At 51.0% G+C, this 24,226-nt stretch overlaps 6 protein-coding genes across 6 annotated transcripts; 4 read left to right on the top strand and 2 right to left on the bottom strand.

Moving 5' to 3' along the window:
- Window positions 1-231: 231 nt before the first annotated feature.
- JN550_005190 (uncharacterized protein) lies at window positions 232-2,255 on the top strand (the record flags this gene model as incomplete). Its single annotated transcript, XM_049316790.1, has 7 exons — window positions 232-541; window positions 598-664; window positions 722-812; window positions 863-906; window positions 966-1,672; window positions 1,726-2,030; window positions 2,097-2,255. 7 exons carry the CDS (start codon window positions 232-234, stop codon window positions 2,253-2,255), a joined length of 1,683 nt encoding a protein of 560 aa, XP_049172991.1.
- Window positions 2,256-2,818: 563 nt separating this feature from the next.
- Window positions 2,819-3,527, bottom strand: JN550_005191 (uncharacterized protein; the record flags this gene model as incomplete). Its single annotated transcript, XM_049316791.1, has 3 exons — window positions 2,819-3,316; window positions 3,406-3,413; window positions 3,470-3,527. 3 exons carry the CDS (start codon window positions 3,525-3,527, stop codon window positions 2,819-2,821), a joined length of 564 nt encoding a protein of 187 aa, XP_049172992.1.
- A 1,544-nt stretch (window positions 3,528-5,071) lies between these two features.
- JN550_005192 (uncharacterized protein) lies at window positions 5,072-16,908 on the top strand (the record flags this gene model as incomplete). Its single annotated transcript, XM_049316792.1, has 4 exons — window positions 5,072-5,126; window positions 5,250-5,407; window positions 5,485-16,167; window positions 16,231-16,908. 4 exons carry the CDS (start codon window positions 5,072-5,074, stop codon window positions 16,906-16,908), a joined length of 11,574 nt encoding a protein of 3,857 aa, XP_049172993.1.
- Window positions 16,909-19,060: 2,152 nt separating this feature from the next.
- JN550_005193 (uncharacterized protein) lies at window positions 19,061-19,732 on the top strand (the record flags this gene model as incomplete). Its single annotated transcript, XM_049316793.1, has 1 exon — window positions 19,061-19,732. One exon carries the CDS (start codon window positions 19,061-19,063, stop codon window positions 19,730-19,732), a length of 672 nt encoding a protein of 223 aa, XP_049172994.1.
- A 360-nt stretch (window positions 19,733-20,092) lies between these two features.
- Window positions 20,093-22,069, bottom strand: JN550_005194 (uncharacterized protein; the record flags this gene model as incomplete). Its single annotated transcript, XM_049316795.1, has 9 exons — window positions 20,093-20,271; window positions 20,324-20,423; window positions 20,473-20,773; window positions 20,827-20,951; window positions 21,004-21,110; window positions 21,169-21,568; window positions 21,674-21,705; window positions 21,758-21,810; window positions 21,864-22,069. The coding sequence occupies 9 exons, from the start codon at window positions 22,067-22,069 to the stop codon at window positions 20,093-20,095; spliced, it is 1,503 nt and encodes a 500-aa protein (XP_049172995.1).
- Window positions 22,070-22,607: 538 nt separating this feature from the next.
- JN550_005195 (uncharacterized protein) lies at window positions 22,608-24,030 on the top strand (the record flags this gene model as incomplete). Its single annotated transcript, XM_049316796.1, has 6 exons — window positions 22,608-22,700; window positions 22,761-23,224; window positions 23,288-23,522; window positions 23,581-23,656; window positions 23,711-23,822; window positions 23,877-24,030. The coding sequence occupies 6 exons, from the start codon at window positions 22,608-22,610 to the stop codon at window positions 24,028-24,030; spliced, it is 1,134 nt and encodes a 377-aa protein (XP_049172996.1).
- Between the last annotated feature and the right edge of the window lie 196 nt (window positions 24,031-24,226).

Here is a 24,226-nt window from a genome sequence, read left to right on the forward strand (position 1 = left end):
ATGCTCAAGAGGTGGTGAAGTGCATTTCAGGATGTAAACGGATGAAAGTTGATGGCTCCAGCGGCAAGGATTTTTGATAAGGAGAGTTGACGAGCTGTCTATAAAATGAGCCTCGATTCCTATTCTTATGAAGGTACAATTTGGACCACACAACACTCATCACTCAGCATCCGCTGCTACGTTCCTTTACCCTTCACTCTTTTGTCAACCTTTGAGTCCTTCAAGTGCAAGATGCACAGGACAGCCACTCTTTCGAGCTTTTTAGCTCTATTCTCTTCTGTCGCTCACTCAGCCCCTTCGGCGGAGTTGTCGCCTCGCCAGACTTGCGAGTTTGACTCGGCAACAGCCAATGAATGTTGGGGAGACTATTCTTTGTCTACCAACTGGTACGAAGAGGGCCCTGATACTGGGGTTATCAGAGAGTTCTGGTGGGAAATCAGCGAGACGACTCTCTCTCCAGATGGCTTCCCACGTACTGTGATGGCTATCAATGGAACCATCCCTGGACCCCAGATCACTGCAGACTGGGGTGACACAATCGGTAGGTTGACGAAAGAGAGTTCAAAAGTTGAAGCGTTGTACTAAGCTTTGTAACAGTTGTACACGTCACGAACTCTGTGGCGAACAATGGATCAAGTATACACTGGCATGGTATCCGTCAAATGTTGGTTCTTGTGCCCCGACCCTAGCCCTCTCCACTGCTGACAATGTGGTTGAATAGGGGATCCGTTCTTTACGATGGTGTTTCTGGTATCACCCAGTGCCCTAGTGCTCCCAATGACACACAGACTTACACCTGGAAGGCAACTCAGGTAAGCTGACTAGTCAGAAATCGTGACTTTGTATACTCACAGCCTTATAGTACGGTACTACCTGGTACCACTCTCACTTCAGTCTACAGGCATGGTAAGTATTACGACCATCCACTCTCCCAGCAAGCCATCGCGAAGCTGACTGAAGAACAGGAATGGAGTTTTCGGAGGAATTGTCATTAATGGACCCGCTTCAGCTCCGTACGATGCTGACACTGGAACCTTGCTGCTCTCTGACTGGTATCATCAGACGACCGATGCTCTGTATCAACAAGCCCAGACCTCTGGACCACCACCAGCTCAGAATGGCCTACTGAACGGCACCAATACTGGAGCCGATGGTAGCGGCACTAAATTCCAGACAACTGTAACCGCCGGTGCCCGTACTCGTCTCCGTCTTGTGAACACTGCTCTGGATACTCATTTCAGATTCAGCATTGACAACCACACCATGACCGTGATTGCGGCGGATCTGGTTCCTATCAACCCTTACAATGCTACGGATATTAGCATTGGCATTGGGCAGCGATACGATGTTATTGTGGAAGCCAACCAGGATCCTGGAAATTACTGGCTGCGCGCAATTCCTCAGACCTCTTGCTCGAGCACCAACGAGAACCTCCTAAACATCACGGGCATCTTCAACTATGATGGTGTCGACGTTGCTGAGCCGGCAAGTACTATGTGGCCGTTCACAGACAGCTGTGACGACGAGAGTATGGACAAGCTCAAGCCATTTGTCGCCCTCGACGCAGGCCAGGGGGGCAAGGAGGCTGACTTCGAAGTCGGCTTGGTCGTCAACGGGGTCTTCAGATGGACAATCAACGACCAGCAGTTCTACACTCACTGGGAGTATCCTAGTAAGTCTCAAAAGTGTATAGCTTTGCAAATATGACGAGCTAACCATGAATAGCCTTGAAGCAAGTCATCGACAACAACGGCAGCTGGGCCGCTGAGCAGCACGTCAATATCTTTAACGAGACTAACGAATGGGTTTACTTCATCATAGAGTCTCAGCTTGGTATCACCCACCCCATCCATCTCCACGGCCACGACTTCTACGTCCTGGGCCAGGAGGCAGCAGCCACCTACACAGGCACCGACCAGCTCAACTTCTCGAACCCCCCGCGGAGAGACGTAGCCATGCTTCCGGCGTCTGGCTATCTTGTGATGGGATTTCCCACCGACAACCCCGGCGTCTGGCTGCTTCACTGCCACGTGAGTCTCTCAATCATCTTAACTTTGCTTGCCCTCGATCATACATGCTAACGACCGAGGCCGCAGATCGGATGGCACACGGTTGAAGGCCTTGCGCTGCAGCTAGTAGAGCGTACTTCAGAGATCGCCGCCACGGTCGATGCCGACGAACTCAATGGCGCCTGCTCTTCCTGGGTTGACTGGGCGACTGAGGTGGAGAAGGTCCAGGATGATACCGGCATCTAAGGTCTTGAGATGACGGCTCATGCTGTGCCTGACCTCGGTCAGCACATGACCAACGGTATGCAACTGTCCCTTGCGCGAAGCACTGGGTTAATTTCTTCGAACTCTGACATTTCTTCTTTATTGAATTTCTTCTCTTCGTTCACGGCATCGGACACTGCTTACCACAATGTCCTTGCATTCAAAACAACCTGTAGGAAATTTTGTGGTTCGGATAGCTGTTGGTGCTGATCCTGGTAGATTGTTGAGTTATTGCTTCTCTCCTTCACTGTATAATGTTAGTCGATGTACATACATTTCAATAGTAAATATTATGGTTTTATATGCATTTGCGCAGTAGGCTGATCATCGCATTGTTGGATGGATTATGATGTGTGTCATCTGAGCTAGTTATTTTCGTCATATTTCTCTCTTCTCCACGAGATATCGTCCACGCTTACGGTATTCCATGATCCACTGATGCTTCGTCTATCACCCCAAACTCCCCCAGTGAGAAACTGTGGGACACTACATCCGTGGTACAGGAACAAGGTATATCTGCCGGCCACTACGTGTATGAACGACGCTCAAACGGCAGCACCTTTGTCCTCGTCGTCCACCTCTGTTGGAGCAAAGTGATCCGCATCCTCGAATCCGTAATCTTCCCTAGTCCAGTTCTTCATCTTCTGCGTCCGGAACTCGTGGAAGTCCCACTCGCGATCCTCCAGGTGGGCCGGATACTTGAAGACGTAGACCTCGGTCTCCACCTCCTGGCCCTCGATGTTGCCGGCACCCTGGTCGTCACCCACCTTGGACAGGAGGCGCACCTTGACCTTCTCGCGCGTGTACTCGTCGCCCTCGAAGACGTCGAGGTGCCACATGTTGGCATCCGTGAGCCCCGTGACAAGCATGCCGCGCACCTCATGAGCGGCGTCGGGTGTTATGCCCGGGTAGTCGGCCGCCTTGACTCGCCGGCGGCAGTAGCCGTGCAGCAGCGCCGGGTGGAAGTTGTGCAACGACTTCAGGAGCTTGGTGTCCGTGGTTGAGTTGCGGTAGCAGACGGTGAAGAACACCTCAGCAGCCATCTGTTGCGTCAGAGAATTAGTGGATTGTGTCCCCCGTATCCGGCGCTGCCCCTTATCTTGGGACGAAGAGACAGAAAGTTGTGACATACCAAGGTACCTGCGATGACGTCAGTATGTGCTTGAAGATGCCAGTTTAATGCCCGGGAACGTTACCGTAGAAGAAGGCCGTGTGCGTGCCATCAGAAGTGTCGAACTCCGACTTGGAGCCCATGGTGAACTATGGCGAACGTGGATGTATAGTGAGTGAGTCGGGCGGCAGTTTTCTAGATAAGGGTCCGAGGGAGGCCAAAAAGTGATTTATTCAAAACTGATCCTGTACGCGACGCGACGGGTTGCCCACGTACCTACAAGGCCAAAATGGGAAGAAAGAAGCTGATTTATAGAAGTTTCGTATTTTGAAAGAAAACTTGACAACCACTACTGCTTTGCTTGGAGACAAGGGCTGGTGCATGACTCTACATTCCACGCTGCCTTCATGCCAACTTAGATTGGCCAGGCCGCAGCCGGCCGGCAGCTGGACAACGTTGGCTGTTCACCTCACCAATCTGCACAGGTGGTGTCTTGAGGGTTCATCTTATGCGACAGAGGGCCGGTGAGGCTGGAGGAAATCGCCCATGCGACACATGTAGATATGAATATGAGCATTCAAACAAGCCGCTGATCTGAAGTGAGTTCTAAGGCGAGGATTGAGTACCCAGTACAGAGTGCAGTAGAATGGCAGTTGGCAGGGCACGCAGACTCAGAGGTTGGCCTGATCTGATAAGATCCCCACTACTGATATCTAAGCGACTTCACTAACCTGCAAGAGTGGAGCACATTTAGTCTGGGGTAAAGCTTGGTACTATGGTATATAGTAGTTACAGTGGGAGGTGCCCTGGTTGTCTCGTGGATTCTCCAGGCCGGCGTGGTGTTTGCAGATTATCGACTGATGTTCACCTGTTCACTTGTGACGCCGAGAGCAGGGTAAAACTCACGAGCGGGTGTCGTTATAGGGGCGGGCGTACCCTGCCGATTGACAGACGCGCTGCCTTGACTGACGCAAGTACCTAGGTGCCTGGGCAGACGGTACCTAGATACCTACCATGAGCCAATAGGTACGTGCTGGGCATGTCTGTGGCCGCCCCAGTGGACCGGGCCTCACCCCCGACCTGGACGGAGAGCTCCAGGGAAAAAGTTAAGTCCGAGACTGCAGCCTAAGCCGCGGCGGGCCTAGCTCCAAAGTGATTTGTCGCGTCGAACCCCCCGCGCTGCCCTTTTCGCTGAAGCTCTGCAATCCAAATGCGACGGGCGATTTTACGTGCTCAGATGCGACTCTGCGATTTTTGGTAGCCTTGCCGTTCACCTCACCACGACGACGGCCACCTCCACGTCCTCCGACCTCACCTTCACCACCACTTTCCTACCCGTTTAATGTGTTGATGATACCCCATTCTTTCGTCTGTTAAAAAAGGCGTGGACGCTTGTGCAGGAGGAGCTACTAATCAATCTCCGTGTGCCATTTCCTTCTGCTGCCCGCTGTTGCAGCAACTCTGAGTTCCCTTGTCGACTGGATCTGCACCCGAGCCGTCTTGAAGCATCCATCGACCGAGTCGACCACGCGACACACCACCAAGCACCACCGCGGGTGCACCGGAGCCTCGGAGTGCAACAATTGTCACCCCAGATCCTGCGATAGCCCTTCGTCTGCCGACCATATCTTGACCGGCGCATGCGAAACAGGGCGGGAGTCACTGCGTGTTCGCAGTAGCCGCGACCATGTCGGCGGCCGTATTTGACGATATTGTCAGGCGACTGAGCCTCTCAGACACTGGTAAGCACCGCGGGTTAATCCCTCTTCTCTACGAGTCCGCCATCATCGAAGCAGCTGCCACTCTGCTGTGCCTGTAGCCAGCCACCTCCGGTCTTCGTAGCTAACCACTGTCGATTGCAACAGAAGCGAAGAGCAAGCTCGAGGCCGCTACCCAATTACGCGACTCGCTCGATCACTACACCAATGGCGCGGCATATCCCATCTTCCTCAAGAAGGCGATGCCGCCCATCATCATTCTTTTGAGAGGACCATGCGTTTTCCAGAGCACATCCCCGGACCAGGTACGTTCTTTTTTGGCAGCCATAGTCCCCGCGTGCACCAAGACGGCGGGCAGGAAACTGATGCTAGATTTCTACAGAGACTCCGGAACTGCGTTCTCGAGATCCTCCACCGGCTGCCGACACATCAGACCTCCCCCGAACCCTTTGAGCCATACGCCGAGGAGGTCGTCGATATCCTTATGGGCTTGGTCAAGAACGACAACGAGGACAATGCGACACTATGCGTCAAGATAATATCAGACATTATGCGCCACCAGCCCAAGGTTCTGCAGGGAAAAGTTCAGCCGTTCTTGACGCTGATACAGGAGCTGTTCGAGCAGATGGAGCGGGTTGTAAGAGAACAGCTGGACAGCAGTGCTGTTCCGTCCAACGCCCCCGGCGCGCCATCTACCCCCGGCAGCACGCAGACAAACTTTCAGTCACCGAGACCCGGCTCGCCAGTTGCTTCTGTCACCGACCTGGGCCAGGATCTGCAGCAACAGACTCGACCGCTGCTGAAGGGCATGCAGTCGTTCAAGGTCCTGTCGGAATGCCCAATCATTGTCGTGTCCGTCTTCCAAACGTACCGCACAATCATTCCCCATAATGTGAAGCTGTTTGTGCCGCTGATCAAATCCGTGCTACTGCTCCAGGCCAAGGCCCAGGAGCAGGCCCACCGCGAGGCCAAGGAGAAGGGGCAGACGTTTGCTGGGGTGAGCCCGAACATCAGGAACCGTGCCGCGTTCGGCGAGTTTATCACGGCGCAAGTCAAGACGATGAGTTTTCTTGCCTATCTTCTGCGACAATACTCGAGTCAACTGACCGACTTCTTGCCGACACTGCCGGAAATCGTGGTACGCCTGTTGCAGGATTGTCCAAGGGAAAAGTCTGCAGCGCGTAAGGAGCTTCTTGTGGCCATACGTCACATCATCAACTTCAATTTCAGGAAAATCTTCCTGTCCAAGATCGACGAGCTCTTGGAGGAGAAGACGTTGATAGGTGATGGGTTAACCGTCTACGATACCATGAGACCACTGGCGTACAGCATGCTGGCCGACCTCATCCACCATGTGCGAGACGCTTTGTCTCCCGAGCAGATTCGAAAAACCGTCGAGGTGTACACCAGGAATCTGCAAGACAATTTCCCCGGCACCAGCTTCCAGACGATGAGCGCTAAGCTTCTCCTCAATATGGCCGAATGCATCGCGAAAATGCCGAACAAAGTTGATGCCCGACACTATCTGCTCACGATACTCAACGCCATTGGAGACAAGTTTGCGGCTATGAACAGACAGTACCCGAATGCTGTCAAGCTGTCCAAACTCTATGCTCAGCAAGCCGCTGACCAAGTTCCGGAGAACTACCTCGCTGATTCCTCACAACCGCCTGAGTGGGATGAGACGGACATATTCACTGCGATGCCCATCAAGACCTCGAACCCACGAGACAGGGGCGCTGACCCTGTGGTCGACAACAAGTTCCTGTTCAAGAACCTCATGAACGGCTTGAAGAACACATTCTATCAACTGAAGGCATGCAACGCAGCCATTGCGATTGACCCCCAGAACGCACCGCAACACTGGCAGGAGGTGTCATACGGTTTCTCTGCTGAGGAGGTCAAAGTAATCGTCAAGCTGTTCCGCGAAGGCGCCTACGTGTTTCGATACTATGAGATTGAGAAGCCTGCCTCAGAGTCGGCTTACGCCTCCCCGGTCGAGTACATGGCCAACTTCTACATGGTATCGAGCAGCAAGGAGGAAAAGGACCTTCTGGAAACCTTTGCTACTGTCTTTCACTGTATCGATCCCGCAACCTTCCATGAGGTTTTCCAGCAAGAGATCCCCCGACTTTACGAGATGATCTTTGAGCACACAGCGCTATTGCACATTCCACAGTTCTTCCTTGCAAGCGAGGCTACGTCACCGAGCTTCTGCGGCATGCTCCTGAAGTTCCTCATGGAGCGGATAGATGATGTCGGATCTGCAGACGTGAAGAAGTCTTCTATTCTTCTCCGTTTATTCAAGCTTGCCTTTATGGCCGTTACGCTATTCGCCGACCAGAATGAACGAGTCCTCCTCCCACACGTCGTCGATATTGTGACGAAGTCTATCGAGCTGTCAACCAAGGCGGAAGAGCCGTTGAATTATTTCCTCTTGCTACGGTCGTTGTTTCGAAGCATCGGCGGAGGAAAGTTCGAGCACCTTTACAAGCAGATTCTGCCCTTGCTGGAGATGCTGCTGGATGTGCTGAATACCCTGCTGATGGCTGCTCGCAAGCCAACAGAACGCGATCTCTATGTTGAATTGTGCCTGACGGTCCCAGCACGGCTTAGCAACCTGCTTCCACATCTGAGCTTCCTAATGCGACCACTGGTGGTTGCGCTGCGAGCTGGCACCGATCTGGTAGGACAAGGCTTGCGCACATTGGAGCTTTGTGTGGACAATCTGACCGCAGACTACCTTGACCCTATCATGGCGCCTGTGATCGAAGAGCTTATGAATGCTCTCTTCGAACACCTCAAACCGCATCCATACAGCCACTTCCATGCACACACGACGATGCGTATACTGGGAAAGCTTGGTGGGAGGAACCGCAAATTCATGACAGATGCGCTTCCCGTCACCTATCAACGTTACGCCGATGACCCAGCAAGTTTTGATGTACGCTTGATCGGATCCAAGAGGGACAGAGCATTCCGTGCTGAGCTAGGCATTGATTGCGCCATTCGCAAACTTATGGAGGTACCAAAACCGACCAAGGCAACCGCCATCAAGCAGCACGACGGTTTCTACAAGAGACAGGCCCTCAACCTAGTCAAGGCTCAGCTTAAGTTGCGCATAGGCATGGATAATCTTCCTGATGACCTGCCAAAGCTTGTCCGCCTTCAGGCGCAAGACTTCCTGGCGCGGAAGTGTGAGCATGACCTTTCGGTTTTTAACACGTCGGAGCGTGAGAGGTCTGTTATCAAGAAAGACGAAGAGGACAAAGTCATGAAGCGTCTCATCAAAGCAGTCATGTTCGCCGAGTCATTACCGGAGTTCCACGACGAGGCGGACGTTTTCTTGGTGAACCTGTGTCGACACTTTACCATTATTGAGGTTGGCCGCGGCCTTGTTGAGCTTAAACGCGCCAACAGTCCATTTGACGTGAAGAACGGCGAAGGCCCACTCTTCATTGAGACTCGTATCTTGTGTGATGCTATTCTCGAATCCCTCGCATCTGAAGTGCCAGAAGTACGAGATGCTGCTTTCCGCGCCATCCATGCCATTTACGACTCGACTGTCACCATCTTCGGTTCTGGTACCCAGGTTGGACGACTACCTCTCTTCAACCATCTCTGCGCAGCGTTCTGTCACGGGTGCTATGAGGAAGAGTGGTTTACCAAGACTGGTGGAAGCCTGGGCATCAAGTACCTGCTCACAGAAATAGACCTCGGCGATGCGTGGGTGCTTGCGAAGCAGATGGATTTCATTCGCGCCCTGATGTATGTCATCAAAGATATGCCCCAGGACCTTCCAGAGAACACTAGGAGCTCAGCCCAGGGAACCCTTGAACTCCTTCTAAGACGCATCACAAAGAATATCAAGAAGGAAGACTGCATGCCTACGACACAGCAGCAGGGGCAGCCACCACAGAAGCCTCATCGAATGGCGCAGATATGCGCCTTCCTCAATGACGAGTTAGCTCACATGAATCGACATGTCCGTGAGACTGCGAGACAAGCCTTGGAAATCGTCGCCAAGGCGACGAGCTCTGAGATCTGGGAGATATTGGAACCTTTCAAGGAAAGGCTTCTACACTCAATATACCCCAAACCGCTGCGTGCACTGCCATTCTCGACACAGATCGGCTACATTGATGCCGTTGCATACTACATGGGTCTCAAGAATGACTTCGTGCCATTCGACGACCAGCTCAATCGACTGCTTATGGAATCACTAGCTCTAGCAGATGCTACAGACGAATCCCTCGCCGGTAAGCCCGCCGAGTTTCGAACGCACGAGTCCATTGTCAATCTACGGGTCGCTTGCATCAAAATATTAAGCAAGGCTATGGGATTCGATGATTTCGCCAAAGGCCAGAACAACCCGACAAGAACCAAGATTGTGTCCGTTTTCTTCAAGTGCCTGTATTCGGAGTCAAAGCCAACCATCGAGGCAGCGAATGAGTCTCTGAAAGCCGTCTTGTCGCATACAAACAAGCTTCCCAAAGACTTGCTGCAGCAAGGACTTCGACCGGTTCTAGCCAACCTACAAGATCCCAAGCGCTTGACGACGCATGGGCTGGAGAACCTCGCACGGCTTTTGAGACTGCTTACTACGTACTTCAAGGTCGAGATCGGTGCCCGACTTTTGGACCACATCAAGGTGCTTGCCGACGCAAACCTTGTCCAGCAGATTTCTTTCACCTTCTTTGAGCAGAATCCTCAGATGAAGGTCATTGCGGCGGTCTTCAACATCTTCCACCTCCTGCCACCGGCAGCTGAACAGTTCAAAGAGCGCCTCATTGATACCGTCCTTGACCTCGAAGAGAAGCTCCGACGAACACAGTACAGTCCATTCCGGCCGCCACTGTACAAGTATCTGAACCGGTATCCTCAAGATGTGTGGAACTTTCTCCTGGGGAGGCTTGAGGATATCAAGTACGGTCGTTTCTTGGCCCAGGTTTTGACGCACCCGGATAGCCGTCCGCTCAGAGACCATGCTGCTGCAAATGTTGAAGCCTTGATCAACGCCTGCACGGCGATTGTTGATGCGAACAAGGACACAAGATTTGTGACCGTGGTCAACACTGTCAACATCCTCGACTCGCTAAGCCAGTCTGCTGGCAAGTCCAGTTGGATGGAGCGAAAAGAGACGATGAGCTGGCTCACGAAATCTGGGAAAGAGCTAGAACAGCAGCTGCGCAACAACCAGTTGCCGCCGAGCCTGCGATTGCCTGCTGAACAGGCTGCTGATCAACTGATGGGAATGCTCACGAAATCTCTCTCATTGACCCCATCGGATCTGGACTCGCTCTTCAGCTTAGTGGATTCAGTCACATCAGAGGAGCTCCGTGCTACCCCGTCGCTGTACTCCTACATCTACGAGCACGTTATCCGTAATGATTCTGTCGACTATTGGAAGTCTGTCATCTTGCGCTGTCTCGATGTTTACGCGAGCAAGCAGGCGAGCCAAAAGACGAAGTGCTTTCTTCTTCGCAACATCGTGAACCCAATTGTCGCCATGGACGTTATGAGAACTGGGTATCAGGCAGACCAGCAAACAACTCGAAGGCTCATGGACAAACAGATCATTGATTCGATCAACGCCAAAATCTGGAAGATCAACCTTGGTGATCCGCAAGAAGATCTCGCGCATCCTGGAATCGATCACACTCGCATGGAGGTACTTCAGCTTTCCGCAATGCTTGTGAAATATCACCATGCTATCCTTCAGGATGCGCGGAAGGACATCATCAAGTTTGGCTGGACTTACATCCGACTGGATGACGTGATCAACAAGCATGCAGCCTACGTGGTCATCGGGTACTTCATTGCTCACTATGATACTCCTGCCAAGATCGTAACTCAGGTGTACTATTCGCTGTTGAGGACGAACCAGAACGAGGGTCGCGCTCTGGTCACTCAGGCATTGGAGCTCATGGCACCAGTACTCCCCAAGCGTTGCAACTCGACCCCTAGCGAACGAAATGCCGTCTGGGCTATTGCACCCCGCCGCATCCTTGCGGAAGAAGGCCAAAACGTTCAGCAAATGACGAGCATCTTTCACTTCCTCGTCCGGCACCCAGATCTGTTCTACGAGTCACGCGACAAGTTTGCTCTCCTGATCATCACTTCGCTTCGCAAGATCTCAGCCCCTCAATCTTCCTCTAATGAGAGCAAGAAACTCGCATTGAACATGATGTGGCTCATTTGGCAGTGGGAACAGCGGAGAGTCGAAGGCAAATATGCTAGCCCTGCGAGGTCTTTGTCTGAGTCTCCCAACTCGAGGAAGCGCAAGCTGGATAGTGAGCCAACCTCATCCCCCCCTGCGGCAAGGCAGACAGCTCCCGCTCGAGACTTCCAGATCCCCGACGCATACCGAATTAAGATGCTCAAGTATCTCGTGGAATTCATTGCGCAGCTCAATGAGCGGTACAAGCTTCCATCGGCCAAACCCAGAGATGCAGCTTCCAACGCTGGGCCTGCCCAACCACCTATCTCTACCGAGTTATGTCAGAAAGCAATGGCTCTCCTTTATAACCTCCTTCAGACATCATACTGGGGAGACCTTGATCTTGACTTGTTCCCTAATGTCACCGAGGTAGTGCTGGCCAGCGAGAAGACTTCCAAGATTCTCAATGCAGACCCGAGTGACAAGGACAATTATGATGAAAAGTTCATCACAAATATCGTCAACACACTGCAAGTTGTCCGGATCATCCTGAACGCCAAGAAAGATGAGTGGATCGTGAAGAACATGCCTTCAATCCAGAAGGTGCTCGAAAAGTGCTTGAAGTCTGAGAATCCGGAACTGCAAGATTGCCTACATTTTGCAGACAAGGAATATGACGATGGACGAATCCTCAAGTCGACTTTTCAACGAGTCCTTGATGCCGTACCCGAAGATGTGCCAATGGAGGATGCCGATGCTGAAGGAGAGTCCGAAGCTCCCACGTCAGAGATCGTTACTTTCATGTCGGCAATTGCCACAGAGACGCTCAATGCATCGAATTACGTGTCGGGCGTAAACATTCTGTGGTCGTTGGGCCAGCGCAAGCCATCAGTGATTGACTCTCACATACCTGCACTGATGAAAGCACTACAGCAAAAGCTGGCTCGTGAGCATGTCCAACACTACAGTGCCGTTCAAGCTCAGCAGCTGAATGCGCATGTGCGACCTCAGGAACAGCCCCGTGAGGGTCTGATGGCTGATTATGATCTCGAGATTCAGACCTCTTTGATGATCAAGGCCATTGAAGTAACGGCTATGAGGATGGAGATCCTTGGTGATAACCGTCGACCATTCCTATCTGTCTTAGCCACCCTGGTGGAGAAATCACTGCACATACAACTCTGTACCAAGATACTGGAGATGGTAGAAGACTGGGTCTTCCGATCTGAAGGGACCTGGCCTACCCTCAAAGAGAAGACTGCAGTGCTACACAAAATGCTCTCGTTTGAGCACCGTAGCGACACCACGATGTTGACCAAGTTCCTTGAGCTTGTTATTCGCATCTATGAAGACCCAAAGATCACGCGTACCGAGCTCACCGTCCGAATGGAGCATGCTTTCTTGATTGGCACTCGTGCGCAAGATGTCGACATGCGCAATCGTTTCATGACAATATTCGACCGAAGCCTAAGCAAGACAGCCACTGCCAGACTTGCCTATGTCATTACGTCGCAGAATTGGGACACACTTGCGGACTCCTTCTGGTTGGCTCAAGCATCTCAGCTGCTCCTGGGGGCTGTAGAAGTCAATGCAAACACGCAGCTTCACCAAGACGATTTCCGAACTCTGCCGGCTTCTATGGTGTTTGGAACATACTCCAATGACAGCCGTGAGCCCACGATCATGGCTGACGACAAGTATGATAACTTCATGGCCAGTCACCGCCGCTTTGTTGCAGAACTCAGTGATGTTAAGATTCGTGACATCTTGGAGCCCGTCATACAACTCCAACACATCGAATCCACCTTGGCACACGAACTCTGGGTTACTTTGTTCCCAATGTTCTGGTCCGCTACGATGAGGGAAGAGAAGACAGACCTTGAGAAGGGGCTGGTCAACCTGCTGACAAAGGACTACCATTCTCGTCAAATGGACAAGCGACCAAACGTTGTCCAGTCACTCCTCGCTGGCGCCGCAAAATCGTGGCCTGAGTGCAAGATACCGCCTCATGTCCTGAAGTTCCAGGCCAAGACGTACGACGCCTGGTACACGGCACTTGTTCAACTTGAGAACGCTGCAGTCAAGACAGATATTGAGTCTTCTACTGTTCGTGAAAGTAACCTCGATGCTCTTGTTGAGCTGTACTCGAGCTTGAAAGAAGACGACATGTTCTATGGCACATGGAGGCGACGATGCCAGTTTGTCGAAACCAATGCCGCCCTTTCCTACGAACAGAACGGCATGTGGGATAAAGCCCAAAAGATGTACGAGGCTGCACAGATCAAAGCTCGTACTGGTGCCCTTCCCTTCTCCCAGGGTGAATACATGCTCTGGGAAGACCACTGGGTTCTCTGTGCCGAAAAACTGCAGCAGTGGGATATCCTGCAGGACTTCTCTAAGCATGAGAATCTGCAGGATCTACTCCTGGAATGCGCTTGGCGCAACATCGAGATGTGGCAAAATCAAGAGCATCGCGAAAGCTTGGATCACCTCATCAAAGGTGTTATGGATGCGCCCACTGCTCGACGTGCCTTCTTCCAAGGTTTCATGTCGCTCCTCAAGTTGCACAACAATAAGAATGTCGAGTCGCAAGCTGAGTTCAGTCGCGTCTGTGATGAAGCTGTTCAACTGTCAATCCGCAAATGGCACCAATTGCCCGGACGCTTGACTGCTGCCCATATCCCCATGCTTCACAACTTCCAGCAACTCGTCGAACTTCACGACGCAAGCATCATCTGCCAAAGCCTGGCAGGGACCACGCAGCAAAACTTGGATGTCAAGTCGAATGAACTCAAGTTGCTATTGGGCTCATGGCGGGACCGACTTCCAAATGTTTGGGACGACATCATTGATTGGCAAGACCTGGTCACCTGGCGTCAGCACATCTTCGGCTTGATCAACAGCACATACCTGCAGCTACTGCCTCAGCAAGGAGGCCAGAATGCCAACGGTGCTTCTTTTGCGTATCGCGGTTACCACGAGACTGCGTGGATCATCAACAGATTCGCCCACGTTGCTCGCAAGCACAACTTGCCGGAGGTCTGCATAGCACAGCTCAGCCGCATCTACACTCTTCCCAACATCGAAATCCAGGAGGCGTTCTTGAAGTTGCGGGAGCAAGCCAAGTGCCACTACGAGAATCCAGAAGAATTGTCCAGTGGCTTGGATGTGATTAACAACACAAACTTGAACTACTTCAACGCCCAGCAGAAAGCAGAGTTCTATACCCTGAAGGGCATGTTTTTAGAGAAGCTCAAGCAAAAGGATGAGGCCGACGGTGCCTATGGTACTGCACTCTACTACGACATCAGTAAAGCGAAGGCTTGGGCTGAATGGGGCTATTTCAACGATCGCAAGTTCAAGGATGACGCGACAGATCTGAACTCAGCCAAACAGGCCTTGACATCCTATCTCCAGGCAATCGGCAGCTACAAAGATGGAAAGGCCCGCAAGCTCATTGCGCGCATTCTCTGGCTCCTTAGTCTCGACGATGCCAATGGTACGATCGCGTCCGGCTTCGAGGACTATAAGGGCGAGACCCCGGTCTGGTTCTGGATTACATTCATCCCACAGCTTCTTACCGGCCTTGGCCACAAGGAAGCGCCAAAGGTCCACGCCATATTGCTCAAGATTGCCAAGTCGTACCCGCAATCTCTCTTCTTCCAGCTGCGAACTAACAGGGAGGACATGCTTGCAATCAAGAAGAATCAGGAGGCAAAGGAGAAGCAACGCCAGCAGCATCAACGCGCTCAATCTTCGGCATCGAACGGGAAACCTTCTGGATCACCCGCCCAGGCAAAGCAAGAGAACCAACAGCCCAAGACTGAATCAACTTCTCGACCTCAGACAGCGAACGGCGAGGGCAATGCGCAGACCAAGACAGAGAGCACTGATGACAAACCCACACCTAGTGCTACGCCAGCTGCCCCCAACGCTGCACCTACCGCCAACGGGGAGCAGAAGACAGATCAGAATGCTGCCACCAATGCTGGACAGAAAAAGCCTCCGTGGGAGCTCACCGAAGAGATCATGTCGACCCTCAAGACTGCATTTCCACTACTGGCTTTATCAATGGAGAAGATGGTCGATCAAATCCAGAAGTACTTCAAGTGCCCTCCGGATGAAGATGCATACCGTCTCATCGTTGCTTTGCTCAACGATGGCTTAGCCTATGTATCCAGAATGCCGGCCTCTTACGCCAGGGACGTCAAGCTGCCATCGGGTACTGAAACCAACATCACTCGTTTCGCCGAGACAATTCTGCCCAACCACATCAAAAAGTCATTTGAAGCCGACTTTGTCCAGGTGAAGCCGACAATGTATGAATACATCCACAAGCTTCGCAAATGGCGTGACAAGTTTGAGGAGAAGTTGGATCGCAGAAATCCTAAGGATACTTTGGAGAGGTATTCGCGTGACCTAAGCGAATTCCGATACCAGAAATTCGACGATGTCGAGGTACCCGGACAGTATCTTCAGCACAAGGACAAGAACCAGGATTTCATTCGTATTGAGCGTTTCCTGCCCGACGTTGATCTCGTCCGAACCATTGGCGTTTCTCACCGGCGAATCAAGATCCGTGGCCACGATGGCAGCATCCACGCCTTCGCCATTCAGCATCCTGCCGCTCGACACTGCCGCAGAGAGGAGAGGATTCTGCAACTATTCCGACATCTCAACCAGACTTTGGCGAAGCGAAAAGAGTCTCGCCGCCGCGACTTGCAGTTCACCTTGCCTCTGATGGTGCCTCTTGCGCCACACATAAGAATAGTGCAAGAAGATACCTCTTACATGACACTTCAGGGTATCTACGAAGACCACTGTCGACGAAATGGCATGCAGAAGGATGAGCCTGTCTTGTTTACCATGGACAAACTGCGGGGACTTATTGAACCAAAGGGAGCTGTGAGTTATCAGATACGCGATGTCGGAGTTCCATTTGAAACTAACTCCTCTCAGCAAAAACAGGCCGATACCACGACAGCCCGTCTCGAGGTCTTCACCGCTATCCAGGAGAAGTGGGTGCCTCACACTGTCGCCTTGGAGTATTTCCAATCAACTTTCCCTGAGTTCTCTGAATTCTGGCTTTTCCGCCGTCGCTTCTCGTACCAGTTGTCAGCTCTCACTTTCATGACATACATCCTGTACATGACTGGACGATACCCGCACAAGTTCAACATTGCACGCAGCTCAGGCAAGATCTGGGGTTCTGAGCTTATGAGCTTCATGGCGCCCGCGAAGCCCTTCTTCCACAATCCGGAACCCGTGCCCTTCCGCCTTACCCCCAACCTCCAGACTCTCATGGGTCCTCTCGCCACCGAGGGCATCTTCAGCTGCGCAATCATGGCGATCGCACGATGCCTCACCGAACCTGAGTTCCAGCTCGAGCATGCGCTCACGCTTTTCGTCCGGGACGAGATGATCTTTTGGTTTACCAGCAGCCACAGGGCCATGCACCTCAACGAGAACCAGCTCCGCGAGACTGTCCAGACCAACTGCGACATGATTGTCAAGCGCGCTGTTAGCCTTGCGGCCAGCCCTGTCGGCAATCTGCCTGCCAATCAGACGGTTATTGACCTCATCTCTAAGGCGGTCAACCCGATGAACTTGGCACAGTGTGACGCTCTCTGGATGCCATACCTATAATGCATTTCTTCTTACTTCTCGTTGTTCTTAATATATGCATATACTTGCATGGCCGGTTTGGGGCGTTTCTCCAGCAAAGGGGTGGTCATTTCCTGCAGAAGGCTTTACAGGCGTTTGGGAGTTAAGAAAAGGAACAGGAGAGGACGGCAGTATGTGCTGATGACGAACTCATCTGTTCGATAGGAGATCGAGAGGCGGCAAGAGATATCATTGGCAGTTGGCGATGTACATCTATTCTGGTTCGCGGAAGCTTTCTCCTTGTTTAAGTAGTGTATTACGCGCCACCTTTCAGCGCTTAGTTAATGGACAAAATGAACCGTACTAGCTGTCGCATATAAAATGTGATCATATTCGTTGTCACTTTTTAGGTCGACACAGGTGCATATGTCGCTTTTTGTGGGTTTGTAGTCCGGTCCGCTAGTTTCCCTACGAAACCAGGTTCAGCTTTCAATGACCCTCGCGTGGTCTGCATCTGGCTAAACTTTATCAAGTAACTCGAGCAAGTCTCTTCAGAGATGGTGACCGAATGTCTCTGTTCCGTTCTGAAGCGATGGTAGCCTCCTCATCTATCGCATCGTTCCAAGCTTACTGGAGATTTGAGCAGTCTATCATTTCACTCATGTTTGACTTGCAGATTACATGCTGTACCTACGGGCAAATACCCCATCCTCAGAGTCAGAACCACCTCAGACGAACTCATCTGAAATCTGAATTTGGGTATGGAGCCTAAAACGAAGGAGCCTAAGATTGGCGGGTCGAAGCACCTGGAGAGATTGCTAGGGTTGCGAGAAGACGGTGCTCTGTCGACAGATGCAGTCTTCGTGTCCTTCGACCTCGAATGTGATACGGACCGACACCGACCGAGTCTATCTACCCAAAAGCCTATTATCAGTCAATTTGGTATTGCGATACTCGACACTAGAGACGTCCGTTCTCTTTCTAAATGTTCTGGTCTAGTGAGCTTGATCACAGTCCGTATGTTTCAGAGCAAGGAATTTATGAAGGGAGCACGGGAGTGCGTTTTCGCCCAGACCACTGCCATAACCCAGTACAGGATGGTTGACACCATCATCAAAAGCTTACGCATCATCGAAACTCAAGCACTGGGACCAACGCTCTGCGAAACATAGTTTTGGTGGGCCATTCCTTCAAGAGTGACCTCGATGTGCTGGGAGCTCATGGGTTAGATATCGCCAGCATTGCCCCAGTCCTGACAACGGTGGATACACATGTGGCGTCGAGATTCGTTCTCCCACCATTCCATCCAAATCTTCCGCCCGATTCACGACAGAGTTTCAAGCTCTCTGGTGTTTTGGCACAGCTCGATCGTCTTCAGGACAGGTCCGAGTTCCACAACGCTGGGAATGCCGCCCTCTATACCCTGCGCCTTATGCTCCTCCTGGCCATCAAGAGCGGGGAAAATCGTCAGGCTGAACTCAGTGAGACCGAATCGAAGAATTTGGCGATGTTATCCGATGCGGTGTCGAAGATACTTTGGTTCGGACATCTTTTGTGATGCTTTTCCGGCCTTTTGGGGTGTGGTCAATCCATGCATTGGGGACCTATGAGATGTGTTAGCTAGGTGGTTAGTTCCATCTTGGATGCTCGCAGATTCAACCCAGATTTGAATCATTCTTTGAGAAACATACACTCGAACTTTAATACTGAGAAGGGATGATCACCTCTTGTCCATCCACGGTCGCCCCGCGTTTGGAGGCTTTCAATTATACCCATGCAAGACTCTTGGATTTAGGAGAAGATGGTCGTAACAGTGTTCCATAGAGTACATGTATTAAGTTGTACAGCGTCTACAATGGTAATATTCGGAAGCAAAGCCGAGATCGAATACAACTGCCAAATGGCGTGCATAGGTTGTGCTAATAGCCAGCAAAGTGAGAAGTCACGTGACGCTTACGACGCACGGCGCAAGAATTGCAATCCAGTATCATTCAATTGACCTGCCTATGTACTCTTCGTCTATGCTCGCTTTTTGCGGGAATCATCGTTTCAGTCCCTTTCTCTTAAATTTTAATTAAACTACCCATCTGATCCTGGGGCTGCGTCCATGGCGCTCGATGCCGCAAGTTCAATCTAGATCGCTGTTGGACTGCCGCATCATCAGGGACTTGCCAACCTAAGTGCGCAGACGACCATGGGCTCCCCCCATGGGCAAAACTCAAGTTATCAGACTTTCGATGACGCATTCGAGGACAGGGAGGATACGGATCTCCTGAGAAACGACGATGGCGATCAAGATGGTCTGCTCCCCCGCCATACGGAAAGTTCTCCCAACCCAGCCCAACAGCAGACTGGCGCCATCGCTTGGATGAAAAGGAGATGGTTTATATGGCGCATGTTGGCTCTCCTCACGTTCGGGACTTTCTTAGCAACGTGCCCAGTACCTAGACAGCATGTTTCCCACGTATTGCGTCTGTTACTCATGGCAGCCACGACCGGGGTCGTCTTGGCCCGGCGCCCTTCACGCTGGGCCCTAGGCTCCAAGACGGCACTCGCTCGACGCCTGTTTGTCGCATCTCTGGGTCTTGGCATCTCTGTCTACGCCTTCTTCGGCGTTGCCGACGAAGTACATCTCGAATTCCATCTGCGGTCACTGCTGTGGATCCACGACACATGGGGCTATACACTGCATGCAGGCTATCTGACGAGGCTGTTCCTCGCCGGCGTGGCCTGGCTGATGCTGCGTGCCAGCGGGATTTACTCAACGGCGGCCGTGTTGAAGATGTGGGGTTTGTGTTTCGTCTGGGTCTATGCGGACCTCCCGCTTACTATCTTTGACCTGATGCGGCAGCGGGAGCACTGGTAAAGGTCGCCATAGACGTGTTTGGCGTATATTGGCAGAGAAGCCTGCTGGTTGGAAGCAAATGGTTGAGCGAACCTGTGGGCTCAGATATAAGCATTAGGCGAACACTAATGTTTAGTTACGAATGTAATCCATAGGGTTATACAGCATATATTGTTCGTGATGGACGACTTCCTGTGCTGATACTAATGAGCGATTTGCAGCTGCTCAAGTTATCTAGTCCCAAAACTCAAAGTTCGTTTGATGGCAGGTCTTGATTGGATTAGGGCTCTGAGACATTAGAAACCTGGTTATACGCCAGGTATCATCTCAATGCGTGACGAGCAAGCAATTTCCATGAACTTTTTCCTATACGATAATAGTTTACTCGCCATCCTGGGTAGACCCATCGCAACCCTGAGGTGTGAGTTTGTCATGGCTATCGTATTTTCGGTGCAATATTTGGAGCAGAGCGCACCCTATGATGGCTAATCCTCCAAAAAGTATCAACACTTGATATCCATACGCGTATTTCGGTGCCTCGTTGGTGGGAAATAAAGCAACTGGTATGGTCAGCAAACTCCATCGAACTCTTTTGCCTTTCTTAATACATACGAGGAAGCCAAGATGAAAAACAATATGTAAAGATATTGCCAGTTGCCACCAGTAGTTGCTTAAGATTCGGGTCTGCCCTATTGAGCTCGTTGCCCCATGCCTGTGTAAAAGGGTTAGCGCCAGCATGATTTCCTAAGTGTGATACTTACAATGACTATAGGCTGAGCTGCAGCCCCAATATAAGCTATGTAGTTGGCGAACAGGATAGCTCCCTTTGGCAGGTACCAAACAGATAGTAGGATATTACCCATCATCACCAGGAGCTCCACGGTAATGATTGCAGGAAGCCGCTGGCCCGTCGCGTCCGCAATGATGCCAAAGGTGAGCGCTGATACAATGCTTAGTGCACTGCCGGCAGTAGGCAAGATGTTTGTGTTGACGACACTGTAATCAACGGCAGCCAACCAAAGGTTGAAATAGTTTGTGCCACTCCCAGCTTGGGCAACCATCCTATACGCTCAGTCAGAACCTTTGAGACCATGTACGGGGTATGTGTGTCTTACGTATAGGGAAGGATAAATGCCCAGAGACGCCAATTTGTGTACACCTTTTTTATAGCTTTCAAGGTCAGTCTTTGGGGTGGTCGTTGACCAAGCGCTTCGATCCTCTTGATACCGTACTCCTTGTCCTTTATATGGTGATTAGTTTCGAATTCATCAAGTTTCTATGAATATTCTCACTCCGCTTTTCCAATAGAAAGCTCTGGTAGTGTGTGGCAGGTCGGGAATAGCCCACAGACCCCAAGCAGCGATGGGTAATGAGATTACACCGTCAAATATGAACAGCCCTGCAACATTCAGTACCTGGTTCTCTGCACTTGTCACGGTTCAACAGCTGGGGCTTACATCTCCATCCCGCAAGGCCCAGTTTCCCATTCATGCCAGTGTACAGAGCCGCCTGGAGATAGCCGCTGAACATGCTCGCGATGGCACTTGTCTGCTCAAAGATAGCCATGCGCTTGGACAATTGCTTTGGCCCATACCATCCTCCCAACAGCGCCGCATAGCCTGGGAACGCACAGGCTTCGAGCAGTCCCACCAGAAACCTGAGGACGTACATTGTCTCTATTCTTTTCGTCGCCGCCATAGCCATGACTAAGGAGGACCATAAGATCTCGCAGGTTGGGATCCATATCGATGGGCGCACAAACCGAAGTTGAATCATCTGCGAAGGTATAGTTCCAATGATGATACCGATATTGAAATAGGTATTCAGTAGATTGCGTTCATTGCCGTACAGCGCGAGCTAATTTTCTTGTCAACCCAGTAATTGTTTTTCAAATCAACATAGAAGTTGAATTACCTCATTATAGTTGATATCATAGGGATGCTAATTTATCGGGCGACTTACATCTTTCTGCATCCCGCTCACAAATGCGTTGCCTATTGTGAATAAGTCAGTGATCTTGACGGAATGTGCATTTTTCGAACTTACTATAATTTGTCTGATCTAGAAATTTAATGAAATAACCTAGGCAGATGTAAGAGCTGTCAATAGTGTCAGAAATATGATCCACACTTGAAAAGGTCAGACTGCTCACAATAAGTATGTATCCAACTTCTGCATATATCTACGTTCTCGGGCGTCACCATCAAGCGTATCCCAGAAAAAGCCTGCCCAGCGCCTCCACCTGGACTGACTGCCTCCACTCTGTAGCCTCGATACATCAAGTCCATCGTTTTCCCCACAGTTTAAGGACTGTGTGGTCAGGGAGACAACTCCGCCACTATCTTTGTTGCTAGCCATGGCAGAAAATTGCGAAGGGACGCTAGGTTGCAGCACTGCAATTTAATGTTTTTCAGGTTTCAATTTACATCTTTTCGGGATTCCATAATGCTTTTCAATGGTTGTCTCAATTCTGGTTCCATTTTGTTGGCAACACTTGAGGTAGATCATTGGTCATGACGCAATTTGGGTACCGCTATGGCGACTGAACGGCACAAGCGCGATGGAAGATAGTCCCTGCGAATTGGTTGATTTCGTCGGCTGCGCGTCAATAACTTGGCCGATAGGATGCTGGTATTATCGGAAGTTATCCGACGGCGAGCGATCGTGTGAGACAAGCACGGGATTGCGTGATTCATCATTAAGTGCTTGGGAGTAATCGGTTGGATAATGACATGGCTACCCCACGTTAGCCCATGGGACGGCTTAGCAAGGAGAACAAAACTCTATATAAGACATCTGATACTAAGCCAGTTTTCGATGATAAGTTTTCAAACACATGGTTGAAAAGACCAGTATTATGTTGATGGGGAGTTATTGAACTATACAAATCGCAAATATGACTAGTCTCGAGGCTCCGAACAAATTCGCTGAGCTCGGGCCCGAAAAAGAAATCCGTTTCGAAACTTCGGTAGACTATGAGAGTTCTGAAGTAAATTTTCCATCTCTTTGGAGGTATTTTCGTTGTGCTTTGCTGATCGGGTTGCTTTAGTATAAATACGCTTCATATCTACCCCACTATACTCCTGGGAAGCAACCGCCTCTTGAGGAGTTTGCGCACCAAGATGTAGGACTGCGAGCAGACCCGGAAAAGAGATCTCTGCTCACATCTCCCGGAGCAATCTTTGAGGAGATTACACCAGCAATCGGCACGGAAGTGCGGGGTCTGCAGCTGAGTGCTCTGAATAGCCAGCAACGAGACGAGTTGGCCTTGCTCGCCGCTGAACGCGGAGTCCTCGTCTTCAAGGACCAGGACTTTCCAGACATTGGACCTGAGCGACAGAGAGAGTTTGGATCACACTTCGGGCCCCTGCATATACACCAGCACGGGGGACAGATCAAGGGCTATCCGGAACTCTTGCCTGTCTACCGGGACTTCAAGAGTGGAGCTGTTGATAACGAAATCAAGAATAATGTGAGCAGCATTAAATGGCATACTGACATGAGTTACGAAATGTGAGTCCAGCGCACAGCCTTAGCTGGGAATGTTCTGATGAGAATGATGCTAACGAAGCAAAGTAACGGCATGGGCACGACCATTTTCTTTCCTTTCGAGACCCCCAAGTCGGGAGGCGACACTCTATACCTCTCCACCACGGCGGCGTACAATAGTCTGTCCAATGGCTATCGTCAGCGCTTACACGGTCTGTACGCGACACACTCAGGATTTGATCAAGCACAAGTCGCAGATCATAAAGAGAGATACATCAGAGAGCCAATCGAAACTGTGCACCCAATTGTACGAACACATCCTGTAGGTCTCCTCGGGTTGAAAATGCGCTGGTTCTTGACTGCTTACAACACGATGTTAGGTGACGAAAGAAAACTCCCTTTACGTAAACAGGCTGTATACACGCAGGATTCAGGGCTACAAAGAAGAAGAGAGCGGTATGCGACATTTGTAGTGGAGCCCACAAAGCAAGTTACTGACATGGCTGTTAGCTAATATTCTCAACTTCCTTTACAACCATATTGAACATGGCCAAGACTGGCATATTCGTATTCATTGGACCCCAGGTACAGTAGTGGTCTATGACAACCGAAACACCCAGCAGTCAGTAAACCTTCTACTTACTTTCAATGTCCCTAAACACTAATGCAAGACAAGCTCTGCATTACGAGATTTCAATGTTAAAGAGCACGAGACGAAGCGCCATATGCTTCGAATCACCCCCCAGGCTGAGCGACCGTACTTTGACCCTAATGCGGAGCCAAATATCAACGCGTCGTATGCTGCAAAAGGACATCTTGGCACCGAATAGGCATAGGTTGATTGTGTATAGGTTGCGTAGGACTAGCGCACTAATTGTAGAGCTATGCATCCCTCTGCTCGAATGCTTCAAGTTATCTAAGTAGCAGGCAACTTTATGAATTCAGTCAGCAGTTTGGCCAAACTATTATGTGACATTTCAGATACGTTACTGTTTTCCCACCAACGACACTATCTCTATGGCGAAT

This window comes from Neoarthrinium moseri (genome assembly GCF_022829205.1).
Source record: "Neoarthrinium moseri strain CBS 164.80 chromosome Unknown scaffold15_Wmoseri_CBS_16480, whole genome shotgun sequence".
NCBI lineage: Eukaryota > Fungi > Ascomycota > Sordariomycetes > Amphisphaeriales > Apiosporaceae > Neoarthrinium > Neoarthrinium moseri.